The sequence below is a fragment of the Hoplias malabaricus genome, chromosome X1 (genome assembly GCF_029633855.1).
Source record: "Hoplias malabaricus isolate fHopMal1 chromosome X1, fHopMal1.hap1, whole genome shotgun sequence".
NCBI classification, from domain to species: domain Eukaryota; kingdom Metazoa; phylum Chordata; class Actinopteri; order Characiformes; family Erythrinidae; genus Hoplias; species Hoplias malabaricus.
The window spans coordinates 7,185,002-7,212,862 of record NC_089818.1 but is presented as its reverse complement, the minus strand read 5'-3'; the positions used below and the strand labels follow the sequence as shown (position 1 = coordinate 7,212,862).

The window sequence follows — 27,861 nt, the reverse complement described above, 5'->3', positions numbered from 1 at the left end:
GGCACCGGCCCTTACCACGTTCAGCAGAGTCAGCACTGCAGGATACCTGCACACATCAGCTACACAGTCGTCTTCAACGACTTCTGTCTGCACTATCCTCCTATTGATGAGGGTGTTATAAGGAACAAGAGCCTTGCAGGGAACAAGGCGTCATTTAGAAAACGCCCAATGAACACTGCAATCAGGGGATTCAAGGACAGTGTCACGCAGAGGGACGCAAAGCTTTTCATAAATCAACCTTGATTCCTGTGCTCAGTTGTCTGTGAATAAAGAGAATGTCCTCATGCAGCAGTCCTTTACTGTTCTCAGATTCAGAGCCAGTGAAGTGATGACCCCACTTTCATAGGATCCCAATTTTACTGAGCCTCTCTCAGCTTTTGAATCCAGTTCCTTTTTAGACTCCTTAAGAAGCTCTCGATGGTGTTCCAAAGCGAGAGCTGACTCTCAGACACAGCAGGGGGAAGGTCTGGGGACTTCTGAGGATGCAGAGCCCAGTTAGAGTTTCTCATCCAGTGTGGAATCTTAGAGCTGCTAAATTTTATGGGGTATGCCCTACTTTCTTCAGCTGTTTCACACTGTACTGCACACAGAGACACACCCCAAATCTTCAGCTAAAACTCCCTGTGCCCTGCCGTCATGAGCACATCACACACACTCTGGCCCAGGCTTATCCTCATGAGTGGGGTTTCTGAAATAAAACATTTCATAATCTGCCTTTATACTTTTTCATTTATTGAATTTTCTTATGAAAAACCTTTACACTACATGTACACACACTGCCTGGGGGTGTGTGTACTCTGTAAATACCTGTATACCAACAGAGGAGACTGTATAGGCTCCAGGGTTTGAGTGTTGGAGAATCAAAGGGGAGTAAAGCGGTTGTTTGGCATTGGTCTCACAGAGCTGCAGGGTCTAGGGGTCCTGGGTTGGATCCTCAGGTCCCATTTTTAACCACAAGAGCTTTGGTTAGGTCAGGTACTGATGATGGGTTATTAGTTATGGATCACAAACACCACTCCTCATTGGAAATACATTGAATAATGCTTCGTCCCTCCAGAAACAGCTCCAATGCTCTGCCTCCCGGTGCTGCTTTTATTTTATAGCCCTATAACTGACACAAGCCACAAAGAATGGAGTCCTGAAACACATTTGAGTACTCTTTTCATGAATAAATGCACCATAAAGTTGTTGAATTCACTTATGTAAGGGGTGTCTACATACTTTTGGTGTAAATATTTTCTTTCCCAAACGTATGGTGCTATTTCACAGCATGGTACTTACTGGACTCTACTCTATTTTTGGACCCTGGTCCCTGGTTGATTGTCCTCTACGTCTCAAAACCCTTGACTCTAACGGGAACAGCAGCCTTTGGAAACCACAGCAACTTGGTTTACTCATCGTGTATTTGCATGTTGTTGTTTGGGACTGAAAACAACTTCATCATGAGTTCAGACGGATCAATAGAGTTTGTTCCTTCCTTGTTGCAGCATCAAGTTCTCGCTAGATTCTTTCCTTGGCAACTGAGCATTTGAACCTCTTTCTGCCGTTGTGAGCCGGATTAAAGCTAATGTGATCTCTGCTGAAGCCTGGAGATTTTACAGATGGCGAGTTTGTGCTGGACGTCTGCATTGCGTGGCATAGAGTGACGACTCTCTGGCTAGTTAGCACTTTGAGAAAGCAGGGAGTAGAAAAAGACCTGGTTTACCTAATGGAGTTGATTCAAGTTTACTATTTTCCCATCATAAACAACAGCGTAGACTGATTTTTCTTATGTGGGCATTACGCCATGGTCAGTAATTGACAGAAGTGAGCACTTCTCCTGTGGTGAACAGATGCTCTCAGTTTGGTCAGGCTGCGTGAACTGTGCTTCATCAAAGTGCTCCGAGATCATCTGTTGAGAACATCTGAGATATGTCAAGTGCACTCACTCCACCGAGGAATCTCTCCACGAGCCATTAGAGCACTCTTGTGCTGATTTGTATCATGTAGAACCGTGAATGCCAGCTTTCAATGGCATTTGAAGTCATACTTTAAGGAATGTAACAGAAGTCCATGGGTATTTCTGCACTCTGTGTACGTACACGTCTATGAGGCCCTACTGACTTTCTTTTCTGTTTCCTCTGTCTTTTCTCTTTGTTTTCCGTGCGTGGAATAATGCTGATGCACTGAAGTTTATTGCATCAGTGGGACGACTATTTTTAGACGCGGGAGAGGTTTTGGATGGTCCTCCGCGTTTTTGAGGACACGCTGCAGTGAGCGTGGAGGGGGGCGCGCTGCACTGGAAAGCCGAAAGAAAAGAGGGCTGTAAATATGACAGAGAGACTGATGCACAAAGCCTGTGTCCCAGCAGACCTTGTCCAGACCTCAGTTACTCGTTTTGTCCGGCCGACACCAGACGTTCTCGGGCTCTTCCAGACATGTGTAAGTGTTTAAAACCAGAGGAGGCAAAGAACAGTGGGGTTTGTCATGTAGACCGTTGCACCGATATGTTTCATGTGTCATGTGGTCAGCTGACTGTGAGCGAGGCTGAGGATTGGACGATCCAGTTGTGCACAGCTGCAGTGAAGGCAGATTTGCGCGAGACAAGGCTGCCAGTGTCTCCTCCTTCACTGCTCTCCGGCAGAGTGTGTGTGTGTTTGTGAGAGAGAGAGAGAGAGAGAGAAGGAGGGAGCTCCGGAGTCTGAAGGAGCCAGAGGGTTTTACCCCAGCTTTAAAGCTCTAGCAAGTTCTAAGGAACCTGGAGGAATTTCAGGAGATCTCTGTGTGGCAGGATTCCCGACACTTTCTGACCAGGATAGGACTGATATTCCTTGGTTTCTGCTTTTCCATCCTCATGTAGGACGTCCAAGAAAGTTTAGTTTCCGAAGCTGGAGCTCCAGGACCCTCAGTGCAGGCAAGGGCTGGACCCCAGATGTCCTTCCCACCTTGGGCTGTTTTCCTTCAGGGTGAGTCCTGAGAGCTGAGCGTGTGGGTCTGGAGCTCCAGGAGAGCAGGGTGGCAGCTAGGAACTCAATTAACAATCATCTAATATATCAGTTGTTAATCAGTTAAGTTGGTAATTAGCATAGTTGATTAATGCTGCATGCTTTGCATCTTATTTTACACAATAGATTACTTTTGTAAATGTTTAAATGGTAATTGAATAATCCATCAACTATTGTCTGAGTAATTGGCTTTTAAATGTGCATTTATTTGTGCCAGCATCAAAGGAGCAGAGTCCATCATAATGCAACACTTAGCTTGAGTTCTAAATATCGGTGACTGATTAATTGGCTAATATCTTATGACTTTTTTCATTCCACACATAATATGAAATTCCATCCATGCAGAAACCAAGTGCTTTCCTTATGGTGCATCGACAACTTACACATTATATCGCCCCCTAGACTTCTGGTGGTGTATTACACTCTGTCACAAAGATTGTGTAGTTCATATAAATATAACAGACCACTGTTTATCACACGCTACATGGAATATTGCTATATATCTTCATGACTCTATATGTCTTATAAACATTTTCTAAACATTATCAAATGCTTTCCGAATGAGGCAGTAGAAGCCATATCGCCCCCTACGTTTCCTGTCACTTACTGCGGTCTGTCAGAATGGCTGTACCAAGCACTTGTGTTTTCATGTAAACAATGCGTCAACACTAAAACCCAAGTCAACCCTTGGTCCGAATCGGTACTGTGGGCTTTGTCATCAAACTCCCGTAGTCCGGCAGAGGGTCTCACATTTCTGGCGCAGGTATGGGCTGCACGGGCAGCGTGGTGCTGCTGCAAGCTTTCCGCTCACTGCTGAGGGTCAACTGTGGTCGACCTCGCTCGCGCAGACAGGAGCACGTCTCTCTGGACGTCCCAGCACCGGCGCAGGACGAAGCCGACAGCCGTCCTCGCACTGTCATCGTCATGGTAACCACCGCCTCCCTCTGCTTGCGATGCTTAATTACTTTAGCCGGTGATACAGCAGACACCTTCATTTGCTGAACCATTTATATCAATTTCATGTCTTGTGGTTTTTAATGACAGCAGGCGTTTGGAGTGTTATTTTTGTTTTGGTTATGTCCCCGCTTTGTTATTTTCGGGTGTTTTTGGGCACACACACTGCACAGTCTGATACCTCCAGCATTATGAGTTTATTTTAGCTCCTAAAGACAACAGTAAGATACATTATACCCCAAACACCTCTTATAAAATGAGAGAGTTCAGCTACTTTAAGGTGCACTGGTTGTGGAGAGTTGTGGCTGAATGTAATCAAATGTAATCGTAACATCTGGCTTATGAATTTTGGCCATATGCTTCCGTCCTGTGACTTTTACCCTTCGTCTCTCTGAAGCGTGCAGCACAGACCTCTGGCTGGGGCTGGACGTGTGGAGGAAGCTAATTTTAAGGTAGTAGTGCAGTGGCTGAAGAAAGAATGAAATGTGTTGGATAATAACAGGCCGAGGATGAACTTGCTGTTTTGCTAAAGGTGGAATGCAGAGCTGTGTGTTGGGCGTCAATGAAGTGTTTGGACATTTTAAGGAGATTGTGTTGTCTGAGGCATTGTTGGGAAAATTTGCGGAAGGAGTAATGGATATAATGCAGTTCCTGGCACAGCTGAGAGGGAGAGAGAGAGAGAGACATAGCTGGGGGCGATCGGTCTGTGGGAATGTGAGGGTCTGTGGGAAAAATGCTGCATGCGTGTTTGTGTGTTTTGTGAATGAGCTGCAGCTCTGGGATCAACGTGTGTGTGTGTGTGTTTCTCCATGGTTACGAAACACTGGATCATCACTTACACATGTCATGGTTAACTCTTCATGCACCGTACAGTATAACTTATATTCATATTATATAGCAATATTTATAATAATCACAATAATACAAGATAATTGAGCGTTTAATTTGAGTTGCAAAGTTATTTCCTCCTTTTCCCAGTTTTTAAGTACTTTCTAGCCCCCTTTTAAATAAAAAAAAAATGTGGTTTATTTATTTATTAACTTCAGATTTTTCCAAACGGTCCCACACTCTTGTTTATGTCCACAGCATAATTGCTCACAGGGTCTGTACACACCCAATCCACCAAGTGTTGTGTTACGTGTCAGTTCCAATCTCGAACAAAAACACCACTCCGCCATGGGCCCTGGCTGGAGCTCCATCACTCCAGAGAACCCAGTTCCATTCTTCCTCTGCTCAGTTCTGGAGGGCTAGCGGTAGTGTGTATGATCAGGGGAGACTCGGGGGAGACGGTGGGGGGGGGCTGAAGTTGATTAATAACTGGGGAGGAAATTCAGCACAAATTAGAAATACGTTTTTAAAATAAATAAATTTGTTGAGCTCATAAAGTCAAAAGTGAGGTTTTCTCGGACTGGATTCAACGGTTGAAACAAAAGAGCTGTGAGAACCTTGCAAAGTGCATTGCAACACCTACAGTGCAGTGAGAGGTGACAATTTCAGTTTCTTAACCCCCCCTTGTCCTCACTCATACAGCCGAGTTAGGGACGGACTGATGTGGCCAGGTGTTGCCATCACAAGTGAGAAGTCAGACTTGATCCATTCTGTGTTATCACCAGAGTCAGCCGTGGAATGAAGTAGGACACTCTGGAGCAGCTACACATGAGCGTAATGTCACCATTCTAAATGCCCAGCATCGGCTAAGAGGGGTGTAAGGCTCTCAGCACTGGGCAGTAGAACAGTGCAACAGTGATGGAGCGTAGTCTAACACCTTTGATCTCACTTACCCTGTTGTGAATGATGAACACAGCCACAAGCCTGTGTTTGTTTGTGTGTGTGTTTATGCCAAATTTTAAATGGTAAACATCTCTTTTTTGTTCTCTCTCTCTCTCTATCTCTCTCTCTCTCTCTCACTAATCACACTCCCCTCTGCTTCTATTTTGATGGTCTGCAGCTGTAGTTTACAGACATAATCAGTGCAATCACTCGCCCCGTGCTGAGGGAAGGACGATGAAGGGAGGAAAGGAAACGGAGGGAAGCGTGTGGATGAGAGGTTGATGAACAAGCAGAGGGTAAAGGGTACAATTAGAGAGGAGAGAGAGAGGCGTGAGGGAGGGGACAAGGGATATATGTTATAAGGGGCAGATGTGGGAGGACGGGGATATTTTGGGCTCTGAGAGTAAATGATTAGCATTAGCACAGTGTCAGGGGTAATAGCCTGGTGGAGGTGATGGGGGGGGGGGGGGGGGGGGTGAAACAGAGCTGCCTGGGGGGGTGTGTACTCTGTAAATACCTGTATACCAACAGAGGAGACTGTATAGGATGCAGGGTTTGGGTGTTGAAGAATCAAAGGGGAGTAAACTGGTTGTTTGGCATTGGTTTCACAGAGCTGCAGGGTCATGGGGTCCTGGGTTGGATCCTCTCCTCAGGTCCCTGTCTACGAGGAGTGTGGTGTGTTCTCTCTGTGTCTGTGTAGGTGTCCTCCAGGTGCTTTGTTTTCCTCCCACTGTCCAAGCACACACATTAGCATTTGATATGGTCAACCATCACATCTTACTAAACAAACTTACTGACATGGGCTTCAAGAACTATGCACTGTCCTGGTTTGAGTCTTATCTCACTGGACGATCCTTCAATGTGTCATGGCTTGGACAAACTTCCACCGCGACACCACCTCACCACAGGTGTGCCCCAAGGCTCAGTGCTGGGACCCCTACTCTTTGCCTTGTACACCACCTCTCTAGGCCCAATGATACATTCACATGGCTTCTCCTATCACTGCTATGCAGATGACACACAGCTCTCCAGGTGACACTTCAGTGACAACTCGGATCTCTGACTGTCTCTCTGACATATTTACATGGATGAAGGAATATCACCTCCAGTTGAATTTATCCAAAACTGAACTACTGGTTCTCCCAGCCAAGCAAGCTATTCTCCACAACATCAGCATCAAGCTAGAGTCCCTATCAGTGGCTCCCACCAAGGCTGTAAGAAACCTAGGTGTCATGGTTGATGACCAGCTGACCTTCACAGATCACGTTACCGCTGTAGCTCCATCGTGCCGCTTCTCCCTATTCAACATAAGGAAGATTAGGCCATACCTAACTCAACATACAACACAGCTCCTTGTTCAGACGTTAGTTATCTCCCGTCTGGACTATTACAACGCCCTCCTGACAGGTCTTCCAGCCTGTGCTGTGAGACCGCTACAGATGATCCAGAATGCTGCAGCACGCCTGGTCTTCAACCAACCAAAAAGAGCACATGTCACGCCCCTATTAGTTGAGCTGCATTGGTTATCCTTAGCTGCTCGCATCAAATTTAAATCACTAATGATGGCCTTCAGAGAATTCACTGGTTCTGCTCCCATCTTCCTCAATAGACTCTTAAAACCATACGTTAGCGCCTGCCCTCTCCGTTCCTCAAAGGAGCGCCTACTAACACGACCAAGCGTGGTACCAGAGATGAGAATAGCCTCGACTGACCTGTACGGGGGGTACAGGTCAGTCGAGGCTATTCTCATCTCTGGTACCACGCTGGTGGAACGAGCTTCCAAGCACCATCAGAGCAACAGAAACCCTCTCTGCATTCAAGAAATCATTGAAAACCCAGCTCTTCTGAGAGTATCTCTTGCACTGAATGTCTTTCTTTAATGCACTTATTACTTCCTGCATATTGCACTCAATGTAAGGTATTTTGTATAAATTGTGCTGTAGTTCGAATGTTAGATCCTCTTTTGTAAGTCGCTTTGGATAAAAACATCTGCCAAATGCATAAATGTAAATGTAGTGGGTGCGATTTTTTTTTTCTAGTTTCCCATTCCCAGAACACACCATTTACCGAGTAACTGCTGCACATTTTAAGGTGGAACGGAAAAGACGATATGTCTGATGTGAAATAAACACATCATCTTTTGATGATTAAACATAATTCAGAGTTGCTGCTCCACGTTACATGGCACTGCAGTTACATCCTGGCACCTGGAAATAATTGTGACATTCTTTAAGGTGGAACGAGATATTTGCATAGTACATCTCCATGTGACTGTTGTGTGGATTCCTCAGGGAGGTCTGTGGTTCAGGTGTTTTTATCAGATCCCTTTTATTTGTTTACTCCGTTTCGCTGTAGATATAATCAGAAAACGCTTTCCCAGACGTACCCAGCTGGGCTCACTTGGTCAAACCGAAAGCACCAGCAAAGAAGAAAAGTCCCCTGAGTCAAAACAAGGTAAAAACCATAACTCATGAAGCGAGATCAGAGGCAGCACCAGATCAACATAAAGCGTTATAGGAGGAGGGGGGGTAGACTCTGCGCTCAGAATCTCAGGAAGATAAACAAGAACTGAAAATAGTCCAGGCATGGCACTGTACATTTAGATGTTAAACATTTATTAACAACAATATTGTGCTGGTAACGTGGGGGCACTGCGTCCAAAGGAATTACATTAAAATGGCAACTCTTACATTCAGTTGTGTGTATGTTAAATTGTGATGAATGTTGTTTATGATTGATTAATTAATTAATAAGGGTGGCACAGTGGTGCAGCAGGTAGGTGTCGCAGTCACACAGCTCCAGGGTCCTGGAGGTTGTGGGTTCGAGTCCCGCTCCGGGTGACACTCTGAGGAGTGTGGTGTGTTCTCCCTGTGTCTGCGTGGGTTTCCTCCGGGTGACTGTCTGTGAGGAGTGTGGTGTGTTCTCCCTGTGTCTGCGCGGGTTTTCTCCGGGTGACTGTCTGTGAGGAGTGTGGTGTGTTCTCCCTGTGTCTGCGTGGGTTTCCTCCGGGTGACTGTCTGTGAGGAGTGTGGTGTGTTCTCTCTGTGTCTGCGTGGGTTTCCTCCGGGTGACTGTCTGTGAGGAGTGTGGTGTGTTCTCCCAGTGTCAGTGTGGGTTTCCTCCGGGTGACTGTCTGTGAGGAGTATGGTGTGTTCTCCCAGTGTCAGTGTGGGTTTCCTCCAGGTGACTGTCTGTGAGGACTTTGGTGTTTTCTCGCTCGATGCTCTGGTTTCCTCCTACGATCAAAAAAAAAAAAAACACACACACATGTTTAATTAAATGAGAAATAAAATTAGAAAATGTTAATCAAACATGCATAAAAATGAGCAAAATTAATAGAAATATTTAAATTAGCACTTATGTAATAAGGGAGGGAGTAGGGGTGCTTTCCCCACCCTCCTCCAAAAGATACATAGTTCAGTTTCTGCAGTGCTAAGCCCCAAGTAACATCAACAGAGGTTCTGTTGTCCTTATTACAGATCAGTGAAGCATCACAATGATTTTAAAATATTCCAGCTAGTGTTGCTTTAAAATAAAATAATAGGAATAATGGAGTAATAAAGTCAGTGTTAACATTTCAGGAAGAGCCATATGTTGGTGTGATGCTGGTTTACTTTAACTTTTTACATTTTGCTTGTGTTATTGCATTTGTAACTCATTAAAAACATGAACTACATCAGGTATCAGCACTGGCCCATGATTCTACATCAGTGCATCTTCTCAAATCGGTGAAAAGAAAAGAAATTCACCAAAAATATTTTCATACTCATTCATCATAAACATGGTGTAGTTTATGTGTCTGGATTGATGGGGGGTTTTCTGTGGATCACAGTTTGTGGTCTAACAGAAAACTGGAAACACTGACTAAGATGGTGCATGTGGTCGTCTGAGTGACAACAACACCCTTATTTCCTCCACCATTTTTACTTCTGATTCTAATTTAAAGGTCCCTATTAACATTTATTTCCTGATACAGTCATCAGAACTGTTTGGTTTGGTGTAGAATAAAATGTACACAGTTTTCTACCAATTTAAAATGCTGCCATTTACGATGCAAAGTTTCAGTGGTAAAGACACAAATTGTTTAATCTCTACAGCAAAGCAGAAGCTGAAATTGGTTGCTCTGAAGCAGCTGCACATGAGCGTAAGGTCACCAGGCGTTGAGATGAGTGTCAGCTATCATTGAGGAGCAGAGAAACTCTTCTCTGGAGGGATGGAGCTCCATTTGGTGGTTTTGGCTTGAGCTGGAGTAGTGTTTGTGATATAAAATAATGGTCCAGCATCAGCATGTGATCTCATTAGTGCTCTGATGCTTGATAGACATCGAATCCTAACTAAAGGGTGAAAGTTCAAGAGCTTTTGTGAATTTGGCTTGTCACGTATTGCTAGCATCGCTGCCACATTAGCGTATATGCTGCTTAATATATATGACTTTAAATTTATAGAACAATGTATTCAATACTACCTTTAAAATACCACCATCTTAAAGAGACTGACACTTTACTAAAAATTCCACACTTTGAAAAATCCCCATTTAAATTAGACTTCCACCTCAAATAAATGTCCACTTCAAATAACCCTTAAAACGACCGCCAATACATTTTGATTGCCACCTTTAAAAACATTCCACCTTAAAAAACCTACAATTTTATTAAGATGTCCACCTTGAAAACAACGTTATTTGGATTTCCACCTTAAAGATGACCTTTAAAATCTTAGAGACTGTCGGTATATTTCTGTGTCCCTCACACTCCTCCCCCTCTTTCTCTCTCTCTCTCACACACACACACACACACACACACACACTCACAGACACACAGCCAAATCCAGAATTCAATGAATTTCTACGGCGGTCCACCCTCCAAACAAATGCTTATAGCTCAAAACTTTTTCCTGTTCATTTCTTAACCAAACATACCATAGCGACAAGGACACTCTGGGGATCAATTTGGTGTAAAAATGTAGCAGTTTGAGCAATAATTGATCGCATCATGACGAGTTAATCACAGAACAATTTTTGAAAATCTGCACACTGAGCCGCTCTGAAAATACATTGAACTCTATGGGAGACGAAACCCTCTCTAGTGCCGGACAAATATTCATAACTTAAGAACTGTATTTTCAAATGATCTCAAATGTACAGGGGCTTGAAGGGGGAACTGTCTCTACCATTTAAAATTTAAATGAAGTCTCTAGGTGAAAGTATAAGGAAGTTATGGGCAAATTATAAGCTAAAAAGTGAAAAAAAGCTTCCGGGCAGAGGATGACATCACGCACTCTAGCCATCCCCCGTTCAAGTGAATGGAGGGATATTAAAGTAGGGATTAAACGGGACGGATGAGTGCGAGAGGTCCGATTTTTTATGTGATGGGTCTCGGTGTGACCAGGTCAGACCGTCTGAAATCTTGTGGCCATCTGAAATCTTTGGACCTTCAAAATTGAAATGAGTTAGAGCAGGCTGAAATTTCGGCCAGTGCATTCCCATGATAAAAATTCCCATTTTGGAAGTTCGTATTCAGAAATCCGTAAGTCAGATCGCTCCAAAAAGCACAAGCATCCCCAGTTGGCTTGGGATCTATGACCGTGTGAAGTTTCGCGGCTGTAGCATGAAAACCTTAGGAGGAGTGGCATTTTACATTTTGCAAATAGAATAATAATAATAAGAAAACTAAATAATGCGATTTTGAAGAACAGTAATTTGGCTTTGACAAGCCAAATTAACTAGTGAGGAGTAAGGAGATCAACTCAGTGTTAAACCCCTTCAAACACACAGCAACAGACCTGTGGCCATGTAACATATGATGGATTACGTTACCCATAATTCTGAGCTGCACAGGTGAAGTCTGAGTTCTGAATTGTGGTGAGAACAACAAGAGATCTGTGATGTCATCTGAAACTTTTGGAAATGCATCTTTAAAAGTCCCACTTATGTGAACAGTAAATGTGAACTGTTTCACTTACACACCTGGGTTGGGCTCATTTCAAATAGATGTTACAGTCAGATCAAAACCTTGTATCTCCGTTTTGGTTTGGAGTTGTCCCTTACAGAATTCGAACACACCCTTGGACTTTCACATAGTGTTAAAATTTCATGATGAATAGAGCAACAGAAACAGTCCAGAAGAGCTTGGAAAATAGTCTTAGACTCATTGACCACAATTAAAACTGAAGGACAAACTGTAGAACACTCTGAATGTCCTTTCTCTCTCTCTCTCTCTCTCTCTCTCTCTCACTCTCTCTCTGTGGTGGTGACATCACGCGCCGTTTTAGCTAGCTCCACTTCCTCTCCTGACCACACGCTCTATGATATGACAGGTTTCACATGTAGCCAGAAAGTTCTACTTCTCTTCTCACTGAGCCTTTGCTCCCAGAGGCTGATGAGTGTGTGTGTGAGTGTTGAACACACACTCTCGAAACACTGTAGACTCCGTATATCTGTACAACTGAGTGCCTCAGGTCCAGGATGAGCTTTCGAAGTAAAATCACCTTTCGAAAGAAGATGAAAACCAGGCGAGCCCGTGCAGACTGTGCCCGAATCAGCTGCGTATGTATCCGTCCTGTTACTTCCTTTTCTGTACCTCCACCTGCCATTACACCTCTCTGGTGTCTGGCTTTGGGCGATGGAAAATCTTCTTGTTTCGTTTCTGATCAATGTCCATCTGAGTTTTGTGAGAAACTGTGTTATACTGGCAGCTTTGGTCTTTTTATTTATTACAGTGTTTATTACAAACTGTTGACTTGTCTTGGTTGTGTTGTTTTTTCGCTTATGTTGTGTTGACTTTCACCATGGGCTTTTGTAACTGGGCATTAACAATGTGTATAACTGGAGTTAAGCTACTGGTAACAAATTAAATGTACTTGAGGTTTATTCTTGTTGTTACACAGGTTGTTACTTTCTTATTACAGCACTATTACCTGTAATCACACAGTTAAAATCAAAGGCTGCTACATAAGTAGCCCACTGTAATTCATCTGTAGCAGTGAATACATCACCTGTAGTTACACTGTTTTTACATATGGGAGCCTGTGTGTTGAAAACGTTCTCACATTTGAAAAGTTTAGGTACTTTTGGTAGTTCCCTTTATGACTTTCATAGCGACTGACCTTTTAAATGAGACTAGCATCAGAATGTGGAGTGGTTTTGGACACGTGCTGGCAGTGCCACAATCTGCCCCCCAAATCAGGGAAGTGAACCTCTAACATGCCCCTAGCAGATGTTGAATAGTACTGGTTGCCATAGAGACTGGGGATCCCCTGTATGCCATCATCTTCCTCAATAACATACACTGACATCATCCTAGGGTGGGTAGAACTTACGTTACTGGAACAGATGCTCAGATACACATTTTTATCATTTATAGGTCAATTGACAAGTCTGATGTGCTCATATTAGTCAGTAAATGCCAGTATACTGAGATTCCTACAGGTGGATCAGATGTTATTGTACTCAAATATGTCAGTGTATACAGTTTCATACTTTCAATATTAATATAAATCATTACAGCTTCATAGACCAGTATATGGATGAGATGAAATTAGTTGTCTGTACTAATATCTTCATTATAGCCCTATAAAAAAAACCTTCAGTCTATAAATCCCATGTTGTTCTGCCTATACTAATATTGTTCATTATAGATCAGCTAGCAACTATGGTCCAGATACAATTCTGCCTTTATTAATGTCAGTCATCATTGGTCTACAGATCTATAAACAAGTCTATGTAGATGCCATTCTGTCTGTTGTATTATGCCTGGTTTCTGGCCAAATGACTCGTCTGTGGGTCAGGTGCCTTTCTTTCAATCTGTAATTTTATCTTGGTAATACAAAAATATCAGTCTGTGGATCAAATATCACACATTCTGTGCTAATATCAGTAATTCTAAGTGAAAAGATGAGTCTGTGGATCACATATAATAATATATATACTGAGGGCTTTAAAAACTCCAGCAGCACTGCTGTGTCTGATCCATTCACATCAGCACAGCACACACTAACACACCACCACCACGTCAGTGTCACTGCAGCGCTGAGAATGATCCACCGATTACATCACACTATCTAGGGCCTATGGGGGTCCTGACCATTGAAGAATAGGGTGAAAGGGGGCTAAAGAAGTATACGGGAACAGATGGACTACAGTCTGTAATTGTAGAACCACAGAGTGACCGGTGTGCTCAGGATGGTCGTGTCCCAATTCCCACTGAGCTACCTTGTTTACTATCTCTTACATGGGCAGTTAGGTGTTTAGGCAGCACTTTTGTAGCCAAGATAAAACCATATTAAGCAGCCTACTGACTAATACACATGCACAACATTATGTGCAGTTTCCAAAGGAAAACATAAGCAGCTGCACATGAGCCATAGATCATCATGCTCAATGCCATGCGTCAGAGAGAGGGGTCTAAAGCCCCCAAGGCGGTGAAGTAAAAGGGGGAAATCTCCTTGGTTTTGACTTGTTCACTTATGTCTCTGTCTTGTTTGTTTGTCAACAGCAGGAGAAGCCGAAGCTAATAGATCCTCTGGATTACGAGGCTGTGATCTCAGAACTGGAGCCTGAACTGAAGGAGGATCCTCTCCAAGACCTGCTGCTTTTCCCAGACCATGACTTCACTGTGAGTACACCACTCTCTGGATGCGGTTGTTGGGGTCTTGTTGGGTAAGGGTCTTGACTGATAAATCGTTTGGTTGAAACTATCAACTGATATTGAGGTTTTCTGAGGATTATTGGTATCAAGCCAGTGATAATGCAGAGAGCACTGTCCCACTGAATTAGTGAATGAAATAAAATCAAATTCTATTATTTCAGTGAGTGTGATAGTGTGTGTGTGTGTGTGAATGTGTTGATTTAACCCTTTACACATGTCTCCTCGTTTTAGTGGTCAATAAATACTTCACAATGTTAAATCAAGTGGGCTGTTGATTTAACAAATCCATACAATTAAGGAGAACATCTGGAAACACACTTAGTTCTTTACACTTGCTCACAACACACATACAAATTTTTCGGAAATATAAATCTTGAATTTAACTCTGTTTATTTATTTATTGTAATTATTAGTGATGCATAATATATCTGGGACTGATATATTATTTGCCGATATGTGGTTTTTTATTTATCGTTATCGAGATATTAGCATTTTAGCCGATATTACAACCGTTTGCTTTGCGCATTTTTTGCGCTTACGCGTATGCGCTGATACCTGTAAATACACAGCAAGTCTGCCGTGTGGACGTTTTTCACAGTTTCTGCATGGAACAGTTTCTATGATTACATTTTTCTGTTGTGAAAACTAATTTAAAGGATCAGCGACACTCATTACACACACACACATACAGATATCGGTGTAAACACACACACAGACCAACACACAGCAGGTTAAACGACAGAAAGATGCTCTCAACCACCACAGTGCAGGAGCCATTCTTATATAAAACACATGAAAATAGATACAGAGTCATTCAGCATCTGAATTTATTTCTGAAACACGATGATAAACGATTACAAACACTCGCTCACACACTTCCTCGCTCTCCAAAACAAAGCCGGTGCTGCACTAGTTAGCGTCCCTATAGAAACCATTCATGCGGAACCAGCAGTAAATATTTGATAAAAATCTAAATAAAATACAAATAATAAAATTCAGAAATGTGGAAATATTGAAGAAAAGGCTTGTCCTATGACAAATGATCATGCAAAGAATTTGTTTAGCTTTAATCCAATGTGAATTTGCTTTAATTACAAAAAGCTAATGTTATCAGTTATTAATAGCGGTATCGGCTACTCCAAGGTGCTAATTATCAGTTATCGTATCGGCCCCCCCCAAAAAAATTGAGATCAGTGCATCCCTAGTAATTATATATAATTTTATACAACCACTCTGATGGAGAAGTTAGATACATTATATTAAATATTAATATTATTTAAAAGCTGCCTAAGACTTTTGCGCAGTGCTGTATAATGTTGTGCAGTAGGTGGGTCCTCTACAGGATCTTGGTGATCTCTGTGGAGATCTGCAGGTATGCAGAGCCACATTAAATCACACTGGAGCATGTTCAGAGCATGTTTCATTTCAGGTTGTGTATTCTCTGTGTTTCATTAATTGAGACGGAGCTAGGAGCTGCTCTAAAGGGGGAGAGAAAGAGAGTGAGGGACACAAGCCAGAGTTAGGAAACGCTATTAGAGTGAGTGACTACAGTTAGAGATGGGTTCATAGTTCAGCAGTGATAGTGAGTGTGTGTGTGTGTGTGTGTGTGTGAGTTTAAAGCTCTACTAAAAATGTCAGCATGCAGAGGCCTATTCAGGCAACCACATCCTCTTTCAACTGCAGACTACATCCTCACCACTGCAGTGTAACAAACCATCTCCAATTGTGCAGACACTGATATAAAAATACAGGGCTGTATAGAAGTCAGAGACCACCTCTCACAGCTTCCATTTCCACTCCAAACCTTGTTCTAACAGTAGTTTATAAACTGCACAAAAACCCATTGATCAAAGGATCTCAGAAACAGTCAGTAATGCTGAGGTCAAGATTAGGGACGGACAGTATCCAGTTTTTTCATTCAATTCAATATTATTATGGGATGGCTTAATTTTAATCAGCCATTGAATACATTTTAAATTGTTCTAAAGAGTTCACACCAGCAGGTGACAGAGGGAACTAACAGGTGACTAGTCATTTTCTAGTGACTAGAGATTTTCTCAGATCTGTGCAAAATAATTACGACGCAATCGGCTGCAATAAATTCCTCAAATGAATCATAGACGCAATGGTACGAAGTCTCTACACTTTGTTTGTGATTGTTGCTGACCTCAGTGTTGTCCACTGTGTTTACTGAGTGTTTGTTTACAGAAGAATAAAATCAGGTTTTCTCTGCTCTATCGCTTCTGAAGCCGGTCGTTCATTCATTGTTTGTAACCGGGAGCCTACCTGCATTCAATGGGCGCAAGGTGGGAACACACCTTGGAGGGGGAGCCAGTGTTTTGCAGGGCACCACTTACTCACACACTCACGTCGATAGACACTTTTGAGTCACCAATCCACCTACCAGTGTGTGCTTTGGGACCGTGGGGGGAAACTAGAGTACCCAGAGGAAACCCCTGGAGACACGGGGAGAACACACGGCTCCTCACCAGAGTGGGGCTCAAACCCACAACCCCAGGACCCTGGAGCTGTGTGACTGCAACACTACCTGCACCTGTGACTGTGGCCACTGTGCCGCCACTGTTTAAAAACAGTGGTTTTATTTCATTTATGTTTTATTCATATAGTATATTTATATAGATTTTTATATTCCAATGTCTCCTTTTTCTAAACATGAATGAGGTCAGGTGCTGATGCTGGATGATTAGCTGTAGATCTGTGGATGGTTGGGGCTCCTTCACTCCTGAAAGCACAGCTCCACAGCCCAGCGCTGCTGGGTTTTATACGATTCTAACCATAATGACCTTCAGCTTCTGCCTCCCTTTCTTTTAGCAATGTCAGCAATGGGTCCACATTAGAGTCACTGAGATGACTCAGTAGATGAGCTGTGTGTAAATGGATGGTTGTACAGTGTATTGTGTGGATTTGGAATGTTCTTTCAGGAAGAGACGCTGCTGCATATTCAGACTCTAATTTCTGTGGATGTTTTCTCATTAATGACTTCATTAACCCACTAATGCACATCAGCATATGAAGGCACAATAACTGGATGCTTAGAATGCCCAGTACAAAGAGAGAGAGAGAGACAGACAGAATAATTCCCCTCTGAGACTGTGCTTACTTTGCACTGTGTAAATGTAACGGCGGGTTCTTCTTTGCTGATGCCCATTGAAAGATCAGCTCTTGTTTCCGCACATGCTCAATCTTTTAAAAGCCACACTCAGCGGCCAGTCATTAGTTTGTGAAGTTAAAGAGTCTTAAAGAATCACATTTCTTATAAAACACTGCAATTGGGTTTTAATCACATTGTGTGAATTAAAATCAGTGAATTCAGCTTCTCACATTTGTGGGCTGTGCACAGCTTGTAGAGTTGCCATAGAAAAGCATGGCATGGGATGCTCTGGAGCAGCTGCACATGAGCCTTACGTCCTTACGTTCACGTTTGCTCTTCAGTTAAATATAGTGCATAGTACACAGTGTGAGCAGTCACTGTTCACATCATGGGTGATGTACGTGTGATAATGTGCAATATTTATTACTTTATTTTAATGTTGTAATTATAATAAAAAAAATATAACCTTGCTATTCATTTTGAATTTTGGTCATTTTCAAGTTCTGTGACGCTGCTTTGTGACACCATCTGGTTGTAAAAAGTGCAATACATAAATTTGACTTGACAGTATGCTATAATTATATTTTTGTCAACATTGACCACTAAATAACAGCAGGAGGAGAACAGTGACTGTCCGTGCCAGTGCTTCATCTGGCATTTAGTGTGTGTTTTGTTCAGTTTGACGTCTTGGGGAAGGACGCTTTGGCACATTCTGGATGTGAGGGCCTTGTCCCAGATAGTAGGAGGTTGAAGTGTGTGTGTGTGTTTGTGTGTGTGTGTAATCTGATCATCCACAATGATGGTTGTGTTGCGGATGCAGTGTGTGGTGTTAATGTTAGTGATGGAGGGAAGTGCTCACAAATTGGTAGTTTGTCTCCTATTTGTTAGAGTAATAGCCTCTGCTCTAACAAATTGGGTGTGTGTGTGGGGGGGGGGGGTGATGTCAGTAGATGTTGGAGTTTTGTTGTTCTTGTTGTGGAGGTAATGAACTTCATTTTGTGCTTCATTAATTTAATATTGATTATTTTAATTAAATTTGTCTTGTTCTCTCGCCCTCAGGTGTGCACTGTTCCTCAGGACAGGAGAACGCTGCAGTCCACTGTTCCTGACGGAGCAGAGGACCAGGCCGAGTGTCTGCTGGTCAGACAGGTGAGTGTGTGTGTGTGTGTGTGTGTGTGTGTGTGTGTGTGTGTGTGTGTGTGAAATGTCAATGGTTCTCTTAGACACATTAAGTTACAGGCACCGGTTTTGGTTTGGCTTAATTAGAAGCGCGTCTGTGTGTGTATTTGTGTTTGTGTGTGTGTTTACATGCTTGTGCGGTGGTTAAGAGGAACTGCCTGAATTGACGAACCCTGTCACGTTTTCTCTCTGTGGAATAAAAAGTGTACACGCACACACACGCAAAGAAAGAATGAAGTATTATACAGAAAGAGAAATATAAAAATGTGACAAGATAATGTACATAAACCTATGGAAAAAGAACAAGAAAGAAAAGAAGAGAGGAAAAGAGGAGAAAAGGAATGAAACAGAGGGAAATGTGATCTTTGATCGTTTATAAGAGTGTGTTTATGGTCAGCGAGACGTGCTGATACAGTGACTTGCAAGTGTGTGTGTGTGTGTGTGTGTGTGCTTCAGAGGGAAGTTTAAATTAGTGTTTAGTTCTCTCAGACACGTTCCAGAACCCTGATCACGGAAACTAACCAGTCAGCCATGTCACTGTGTGTGTGTGTGTGTGTGTGTGTGTGTGTGTGTGGTCCAGATATATTGCTGTTTAAGGGAAAAATGAAATCTTATTACACTCAAATTGTGAGGATTTGTCTTCTCTATATTATTCATTTTAAAGTGAAGATGTGTAAAGGTCAAGGTGAGGTCATGCAATGTTTTGCTAGTAGTAGTTATGGCTAAGGCTAGGGTAAGTCTCTGTGTGTGTGTGTGTGTGTGTGTGAGGGGGCACTGTTTGTCTTTGGCTCCTGTTATTTCTGTTTATGGTGTGTGTGTGTGTGTGTAATTATGTCTAAGTTTAAACTGCATTTTCTGTAAGTGTTTACATGTGTCTGCGTGCGTTACTGCGAATGAAAACATCTGGATTATCCTTTACAAATGTGTTCCCCACAGCTCTGTTAACCTACATTGTGCTGCAGTTAGTTTCAACCCTGCAATCTGATTGGTTCAGTCTGATTGACCGTTTAATAGATAACTGCCACTAATTTTCTATTTTTATTGGTGTTGCATAATGAGTTCCCTGCTTTGGTAACCACAACATGCTACACCATTAAGAGACCTTGGGCAAGACTCCTAACCCTGAATTAGCTTAGTTCTATAGCACGAGTCAGTGGTTTTACCACATACACAAATATATAGGACTTTCAGAATGACGTATTTCACAATTGTGCTTGACAACTCTTTTCAATATAGTATCCAATAATAATCTAGCTGTAGATACAGCACTGATTCATCACAAAACGTCTTGAAAGACTTTCTGTTCCCCATTAAATGGTGCTGCAAATAAATGGTGGTGCTTCGATGCAGATATACAATATTTCCGATGCACTACTTGTGGTGCACTGCTGCCTGAATGTTACTGCTGCACCATTTAAGGTGGAATTGTGCCAGGATGTATTTTAACCATTTAAAGTGTGAAGGACAAATTCGTACAACTGATTTGAGAAGAAATGTTGGTTGAGCAGGTGTCCGCAAACCTTTGGCCATGTAGTGTAGGTGGTCTTATGCAGCAGGACAAGTATCTGTCTCTCTGCTGTACAGAGAAGCTCCATTTAATTCAGTTAAACACAGAGTTAATTCAGTTGCTCCTCGCTGTGATTTGTTTTCATCAGTTGTCCCTCTGGTCTTTCTGGAGAGCGTCTGAGGTTCTACTGCAGTTCAACACAGGACTGAATGAGGCTCTTTGTTAAAGTGAAGCCTGTAATATTTATCTTTTATGCCTTAAAGGGGCATATGAAACGTTGGTGACCTGCTTTGGTCAAAACCCCACAAGCCCCACAATAGCGTTCTCCCCTGTCTAAAGAACCCGTGGTGAGCAGAAGCGCTGCTTTTTAGCAGTTTCCGCTTGGTTATCTTTCCTCTTCATTCTTATTTTCTGGGTTTTTAATCAGTGCTCTTATTTCTCCATGCTCATCGCATCTGTTATGCTACATTTAACCTCTTCTTTGTGCTCTCACATAAACGTGGGTCTATCGCTGATTGGACATACTCAGACGAAGGGGTATACCACCTACCAGATGCTAAATATAAACGATGGATTGTCACTCTTTCATACTGCCTTCCTCTGCTTATTCTCTTCAGGCCTGTCGGTACTACAACTCCCAGCTGCATGTGGTGGAGTACAGGTATCAGGATTACTCTGGGGACTACCGCCTACTGCCCAGGTACTGTATCTTTTATTACTAAAGATAATATACAGCCCTTTAGACCAGTGGTCACCAACCATTTTAAGATCCGCCAGCACAAATGCCATGTATATGTTCCCATCACCTCTAATAACATGAACCTGTTTACTTACTTCATTAATGTACAGCTGAATGTTGGCTATGGGGGTACTCACTGAAGCTGCACTTTGTAAACACTCTTACATGTGGCGCTACCTATCAATACCTACAGCAGCTCTGTGCATGCTCAAACCCACCATTTAGAATGTTTTTATGTTTTTCATGATAAATCTGCCTTAGCTAACTGTTATTGCTTTCAGAAGCATACGCATATAAACATATCTTGAAGCAAATATGAAATTATTTCACGTTATACTGACATCTAGTGGCCTGGATGTGTCACAGATTCCATACGAAATCCCTTTTATATTTGTGAACACCCCTATGTGAGGGGCTCACTCTATGGAGGATGAATTTCTTCATTCATATGAGTTGGATTTTACAAAAAAACATATAAACATAAGTAACTACTCTCCTAAATATGATTGGGTGTTTTTAAAGGGTAATAACGGCTCTTATTTTCAGTCAGGAGTGTCACACGGCTGGTCACAAAGTTCACTGAAGCCTTTCTTCCTCAGAACGTTGTTCCTGTCTCCCGCTGAGCCCCTCAGGGTCAATTCACACGACCCTTCATATGCAGGCCACAGTCACATTTCCCACACGTTTCCACCACTTGAGCCACTGTTGACCTTCTGTGTTCTTTTGCTCGTGGATTAAGTTTCTCTGGATAACTCTGGAAACTCGTGTTCCGCTGTGACCTATTGTTATTGTTCTGCTTCTTCTTATTATTATTGTTATTTTTATTATTGTTGTGGTTAATTATATGTGTTTTGCACTGAAGACGATTTAGAGTTCTCTTGTGTGTATGTTTAATAACACGTAGCGAATGCTTTTTAAAGGGTTTATATCATAGAAAACACAAGTTATCAGTGGATATAAGGATGCACTGGATTTAATGTGACAGTGTATTTAAGGTAGTAGTGGATTTAAGGCATCAGTTCAGCCCTACTGAGTATCAGATATCGTGTTGACATTGTGGAAATGGGCCATAATGGGAATTCTGGGACATTTAGTTTGACCACACTGTGACCTTTTAATGGACAGACCAGGCCTTTAAAAGGGCAAGGCACACTAGGATACACGTTAAGCATTTATCAGGTTTTTAAGCATCTGCAGGAAGGAAAGAAGCGAGTTCGGGCTGGGTGGGGGGGGGGGGGTGGGGGTGGGTGCTGAGTGGTGATGGATGGTGATGGATAACAGCGCTTTTACTCTGTTGCTTTTACTCTGTCACTGAGAATATTGTACTTCCTTTTTAACATATAAAAGCTGTGACAGTTAACAAAGTCATGGGTTAATTTTATTAAACCTCTGGATGTATTTAATACAAAACATACATGAATATGTCAGTTATTGTGTAGATATGAATTAAAGTAATTTTGTTTTCTCTCTCTCTCTCTCTCTCTCTCTCTCTCTCTCTCAGGAAAATGTATAAGGCTCAGAAACTGCCCTCCCACTCGTTTGAGATTGACCATGAAGATGTGGATAAGGATGAGGTCAGTGTTCCTCCCGCATGTCCAGCACACGCCCTCTTGATCTCAGCACACGTCCAAATCATTTCTCCAGATCCTGGAAAAACACATAACACAGGGCCCAGAAGAAAATGTGTGCAGCGTTTGACTCACTATCATCTCAGTAGGGCCGTAGGGAGCTTTCACAGAAAAGACTTCAGTCAGCACTTTGTTCTGCTTGAGTTTAACAGCTCTGGAACAATCCTCAGCCTTTCAGAAATCAATATATTTATCAATTCAGGTTTTACAAATGTATGATTGTTATTACAGAATGTAAAATGTCCTGTAAAACTTTCAGTTACTTACCAGCAGCGTAGTGCAATTACATTTAGAAACGTATGGTGTAAGCTTTTATCCAGAGCACTGTTTTACACATGTGTTTACTGCAGTGTTAGGAGTCTTGCTCAGTGACAGTTACCGGTGTAGTGGGTTATACTTACTGAAGCTGGGAGACAAACCTGGTGTGGCATTTTCCACTATGCTTTACCAGCCACCTTATATCAGGTTTTCAAAACCCCAGATTCTGGAGATACAGTAACGGTGATGTCTTTGGATATGACAGCCATTTAAGGAGAACTGGTGTCCATAACTGCCCATTTCATGAGCCTTGTTGATGCTTTTTTGCAGGACACAACGTCGTTGTCATCGTCTAAAGGAGGAGGGGGCGGTGGAGGCAGCGGAGGGGCTGGGATCGGGGTCTTTAAATCTGGCTGGCTCTACAAAGGCAACTTCAACAGCACCGTCAACAACAGCATCACTGTTCGGGTGAGAGGCTTCATTCATAAAAACTCTCAGCTGCTCGCACTCATCACTGGACCACACACCTCTCAGACACACGGCTGGTTTGGGATCAGTCTCCTTGCCTACTGAGGGTGGTACTGATGCAGTGGGTGACCAGAAGTTTATGGACAGCTGTTCATCCAGTAGTTTTATTAATTGAGTGTTACTGGGTATTATTTATTTAGTTGGTAAGGAGAAATCTGGGAGTTTAAAAGTTGGAAAGAGGGAATTAGAGGAGCATTTCACTGGTGTGTATACACATAAAGATGAGGCAAAGGAGTTGCCACAGGATATTCCACCATTAGGTGAACTTGAGCAGAACATAGAGGTTAGCCCACCAAAATGGAGTGAGGTTCAAGATGTGGTGCGTCATGAAAAGGCAGGTTCTGCTCCAGGGCCTAATGGTGTGCCATATCAGCTGTACAAGTATATATGTTTTTGTGGAGGTTGATAATTGTTGTTTGCAAGAAAGGGATCATTCCAAATGAGTGGAGAAGTGCAGGTGGTAATCCTATCCCTAAAGAGAAAGATGCTGTGAGTATAGAACAGTTTTGGCCCATAAGTCTTCTTAATGTGGAGGGTAAGATTTCTTAAGTGTGATAGCATGGAGACTGGCTGCTTATCTGAAAGCAAACACATTAATTGATACATTCTGGATTTGCAGGATGTTTGGAACATAGCAGCATGATCTGGTATCAGATTCAGACAGCTAAGAAAGAGGGTAGGGATTTACATGTTGTTTTCCTAGCTTTAGCTAATGCATTCGGCTCAGTTCCACATAAATTTATGTGGAAAAATTTTGAATTATTCCAGGTGCCAGATAAGGTTACTAGACTGGTTAAAGCATACTTTGAGGATATTCAGTTTTGCTTTAGCACAGGGGAATTTGTTACATCCTGGCAGCGATTAGAAATAGGTATAATGGCTGCATATACGATTTCACCATTAGCATTTACAATGGCAATGGAGGTAGTAATTAGGGCCTCTAAATGGGTTGTAGGCGGGGAAAGGTTCCATGACAGTACTCGGCTCCCCCCAATTAGGGCTTACATGGATGACATGACAACGCTAACAACTACTGTGCCTTGTACACGATGGTTACTGGAGAAGTTAAATGATAATCTAAGGTTGGCAAGGCAGAAAGTTAAACCAAGCAAGTCTAGAAGTCTGTCGGTTGTCAAAGGAAAACTTGTGCAAGAAAGAATTTTGATGGAAGCAGAAATGATCCCTACAGTACTGGAGAGACCAGTGAAGAGTTTAGGTAGATGGTATAGTGCAGCGCTAAATGATACAGAACAAGTTGTGGGACTAAAAGCTGAACTTGTGAAGGCTGAAGGAAGTTGAAATTGTGGTGTCTGCAGTTTGGTTTACTGCCTCTTATTAGGTGGCCATTGACAGTTTATGATGTTTCAATGATAGAAGTAGAGAGGATGGAAAGGTTAACAAGGCCATAAGGAAGTGGCAAGGGGTACTGCAGTGTTTAAGTAGCTTGGCAGGGTATTGGAGAGGGGTATTGTCACAAGTTTAGCTGAGGAATTTAAATGTGCAAATGTGAATTGTGAGGTGATTTTGTCAGGATCGAAAGATGCAGTGTTAAAGGAAGCAGCGCCAATCACAAAATCTGGAAGGAAGTGGAGTCCGAAAGTGCCCGTGCAGGTAGCCAGTAGCTCATTAGAACTAAGGGATGTGATTGGCCTAGTACAATGCGGAAGAGCAGGCCTTGGGTCAGGTGATTCTTGGAAAGCTTTTTAGTAAGGTCACATCACCAGAGAGAGAACAAAAATTATGACAGGAGGCACAGTGTGCAACAGCAATGTCACAGGCAAAACAAAGCCAGTGGCGTTAATGTGAGAATCTAGAGAAGCGGAAGATTTCCTGGCCAGAGTTGTGGGCGATAGAGGCAAGTCGTATACATTTTTTCCTCGGAGCATCTTCCCCTGGGAGTCCTTCCAACACCGCAAAATCTTGGACAGTGAGTAGGTAAAGAACCTAGGTGTGGATTATAATTAGTTTGTCACTGGGTTGGTATACATGGAGACATAATCAGGTGCTATGGCTTTTAGCATGTTTGTTGGAGAGCAGACGGATTACTTCGGGAGAGCACAGATTACTTCGGGAAATGCACTGTAGAGGTGCTATTGAGATTGTTGATGTAGCATGTAAAGTTCACATGGAACTGGTGGCACTGAGCATGCATTAACGGTGCCAGTGGGGCTAGGTACAACCTTAGTCTCCAGGGAGGCCAGTGTAGATTTAGGGTTGTTGATGGTAAAGGGTAAGGTAGGACGGTAAAGCTGGCTTGGAATGGGGTGGGTCTGGGATGCCAGACTTCACTGTTGAGCCTTCTGGAGGTGTTGTGGGCTTAATTCAGCAAAGCACTGACGAGGGGAGGTGCTTACCTGATGACCCCTGTGAAGAGCTAATGATACAGTGGGTGATTGGCTCAATGAGTAACCGTAGTCGTTAAGGATAGCCAGTTGCTGATTGGATCATTAACGGCCACAGCAACCTTAGTGTTGAGGTGTAGGATTCAACAAGAATTTTGGTAAACTTGTAAAATTTTAATAAACAACAAATATGCTCCAGTATTAAAGGTGGAATATTTGTTTCTAAAGTTGCTGGGAGCTAGTCTTTCTCTGTTTTGGAGTCGTGCTTTGTTTATACACGGTGTGTGATCATGTTCCAGAGTTAAACAGATTGATGGATTAACTTTGGTCTGAAACTGGTTTTCACTGTTTTTACATTGGACTTTTTATGTTTAGTGACCATTGTTGTGGTTTCCAAAGCCTGCTGTTCCCATTAGAGACAGGGCTTTGGATGACGTCAGATACATTTCAGTACAGGGAAAACAAGGGACCAAGCGAGTAGAGCCGTGCAATTGAGTCAAGTAGAGCAGGTACCAGAAAAAAAAAGCGTGATTATGTAACACTTTTCATTTACTGCAGTCATTTAAAGTGCTTTACAAATGAGAAAATACAGAGATAACAGAGAAGTGGGATGTAATATACATTAAAATGATTCAAACATCAGCCTCTTTGTTTAGGTTTCATGTGTCTGATGGGGCAATGTTATGTGACTACAGTGCGGTAGTGTGGTTTTAAAGGTACATGAACACACAGTGGGGACGTTATACCAGAATTAACACAAAAGGAGGAACAGGATTATTGAGTATATATCTATATCTACTTACCTAGTAGATATAGGCAAGATACGTAAATTACTTCTGAATTTGCTGTTGCTTGTTAGCTGTGGATCCCCAAAACCACCCCTCTTTCTCCTTTAAATGATCAGATTCAGCTCCATCACTCCAGAGAATGTATTTCCATCATTATACACTTCAGTGCCAGGGGGTTGTATACCACTGCAATTGGACAAAGTGCTCTTAGGCTCATGTACTGTTGCTTATGACTGTCCATTTGAAAGTTTAGTGTGCTGGACATGCTTAGTGCTAAGAGCTTTGAGAGGAGGTAATCTCACAGGCAGTTCAGAATATGGTTTTGATTAAGGAGATTATGCTTATGAATAACAGCATAAGAACATTACTCCATGAGCTCAGATGACCGAGAATCAATCACTGCAATATCATCTAATGCAGTTTATGCTGAGGATGTAGAAGAACATTTATTCTCCCATTACACTGAGCTCCTCCATCAGAATACTTCTGCTTCTGACTTCCAGCTAACGTCATAGTGTTCAGCGGCCAGCTTGGTTTCCTGGAAATGCATTAAGTGTGGCTTTGTGTCAGATAATAACGTGTACAAGAGCAGCACGCAGATTTATAGAAACATGCTGAAAACCATAAAACAGAGCATAAGGTGGTAATAATTACTATGAATAGGCTTATTGTACTCTTACCTTTTCTCCTTCATAAACACGCGGTCTTGGAGAACTATACCTCAAGCCAGCCCTAGAGCTGGGTCACGTTTGGTGACCTCATTATCAAAGCTGGCACATGCTCAACACCAATAATGTCCCTGAACTGTAGCAGTTCATTCCAGAGTGTGGTTATTTTGAATTACAAGACATAATGATGGGAGGATTGGTAAAAAAAAAAAAGCTAATTTATATAATCAGACATGATTTAGCCTTAAATTCAAAAATAGCTCAAATAATGTCTTTTTCTGTCAATTTTTTTTATTTCCCATTAGCGCCTGCACTTCTATGTGCAGTCCATTTTACTTCCACCCTGTATAAGAGCACTACTGAACTTTATGACAATAAGTGTTTATAAATGCCTGTGGTTTCTTACCCTCTCTTGGTTTCGGTTGTGTATTTGCAGTCCTTTAAGAGGAGATATTTCCAGCTGACCCAGCTAACAGACAACTCCTACATCATGAACTTCTACAAAGATGAGAAGATCTCAAAGGAACCGAAGGGTTGCATATTTCTGGACTCATGCACAGGGGTCGTTCAGGTCAGTACCCAAGAGTTCACTCTTCAGATCGACTCACTGTAGCCATGACAGTGACCAAGGCCTTGCTTACTCTTATAATAATTGCATTAGTCATTTTAATGCAATATGAGGGCAACAGCTAAAAACAGGAACCTGTTGCCTAGAAAACCGCTTCTAATAAAAGGCAGTGGTCTTTGCTGAGTTCCTCT

The 27,861-nt window shown here is 42.4% G+C and overlaps 1 protein-coding gene across 1 annotated transcript in view; it reads left to right on the top strand.

The window, feature by feature from the left end:
• Positions 1-27,861, top strand: part of LOC136675443 (dedicator of cytokinesis protein 10-like) — a 124,248-nt gene that overhangs the window by 44,698 nt on the left and 51,689 nt on the right. Inside the window, exons 2-7 of the mRNA XM_066651995.1 lie at positions 14,201-14,320; positions 18,525-18,614; positions 20,769-20,851; positions 22,392-22,464; positions 23,107-23,244; positions 27,539-27,673. Of these exons, the coding sequence (XP_066508092.1) occupies positions 14,201-14,320; positions 18,525-18,614; positions 20,769-20,851; positions 22,392-22,464; positions 23,107-23,244; positions 27,539-27,673 (639 nt within the window). The remainder of the gene's footprint in view (positions 1-14,200; positions 14,321-18,524; positions 18,615-20,768; positions 20,852-22,391; positions 22,465-23,106; positions 23,245-27,538; positions 27,674-27,861) is intronic.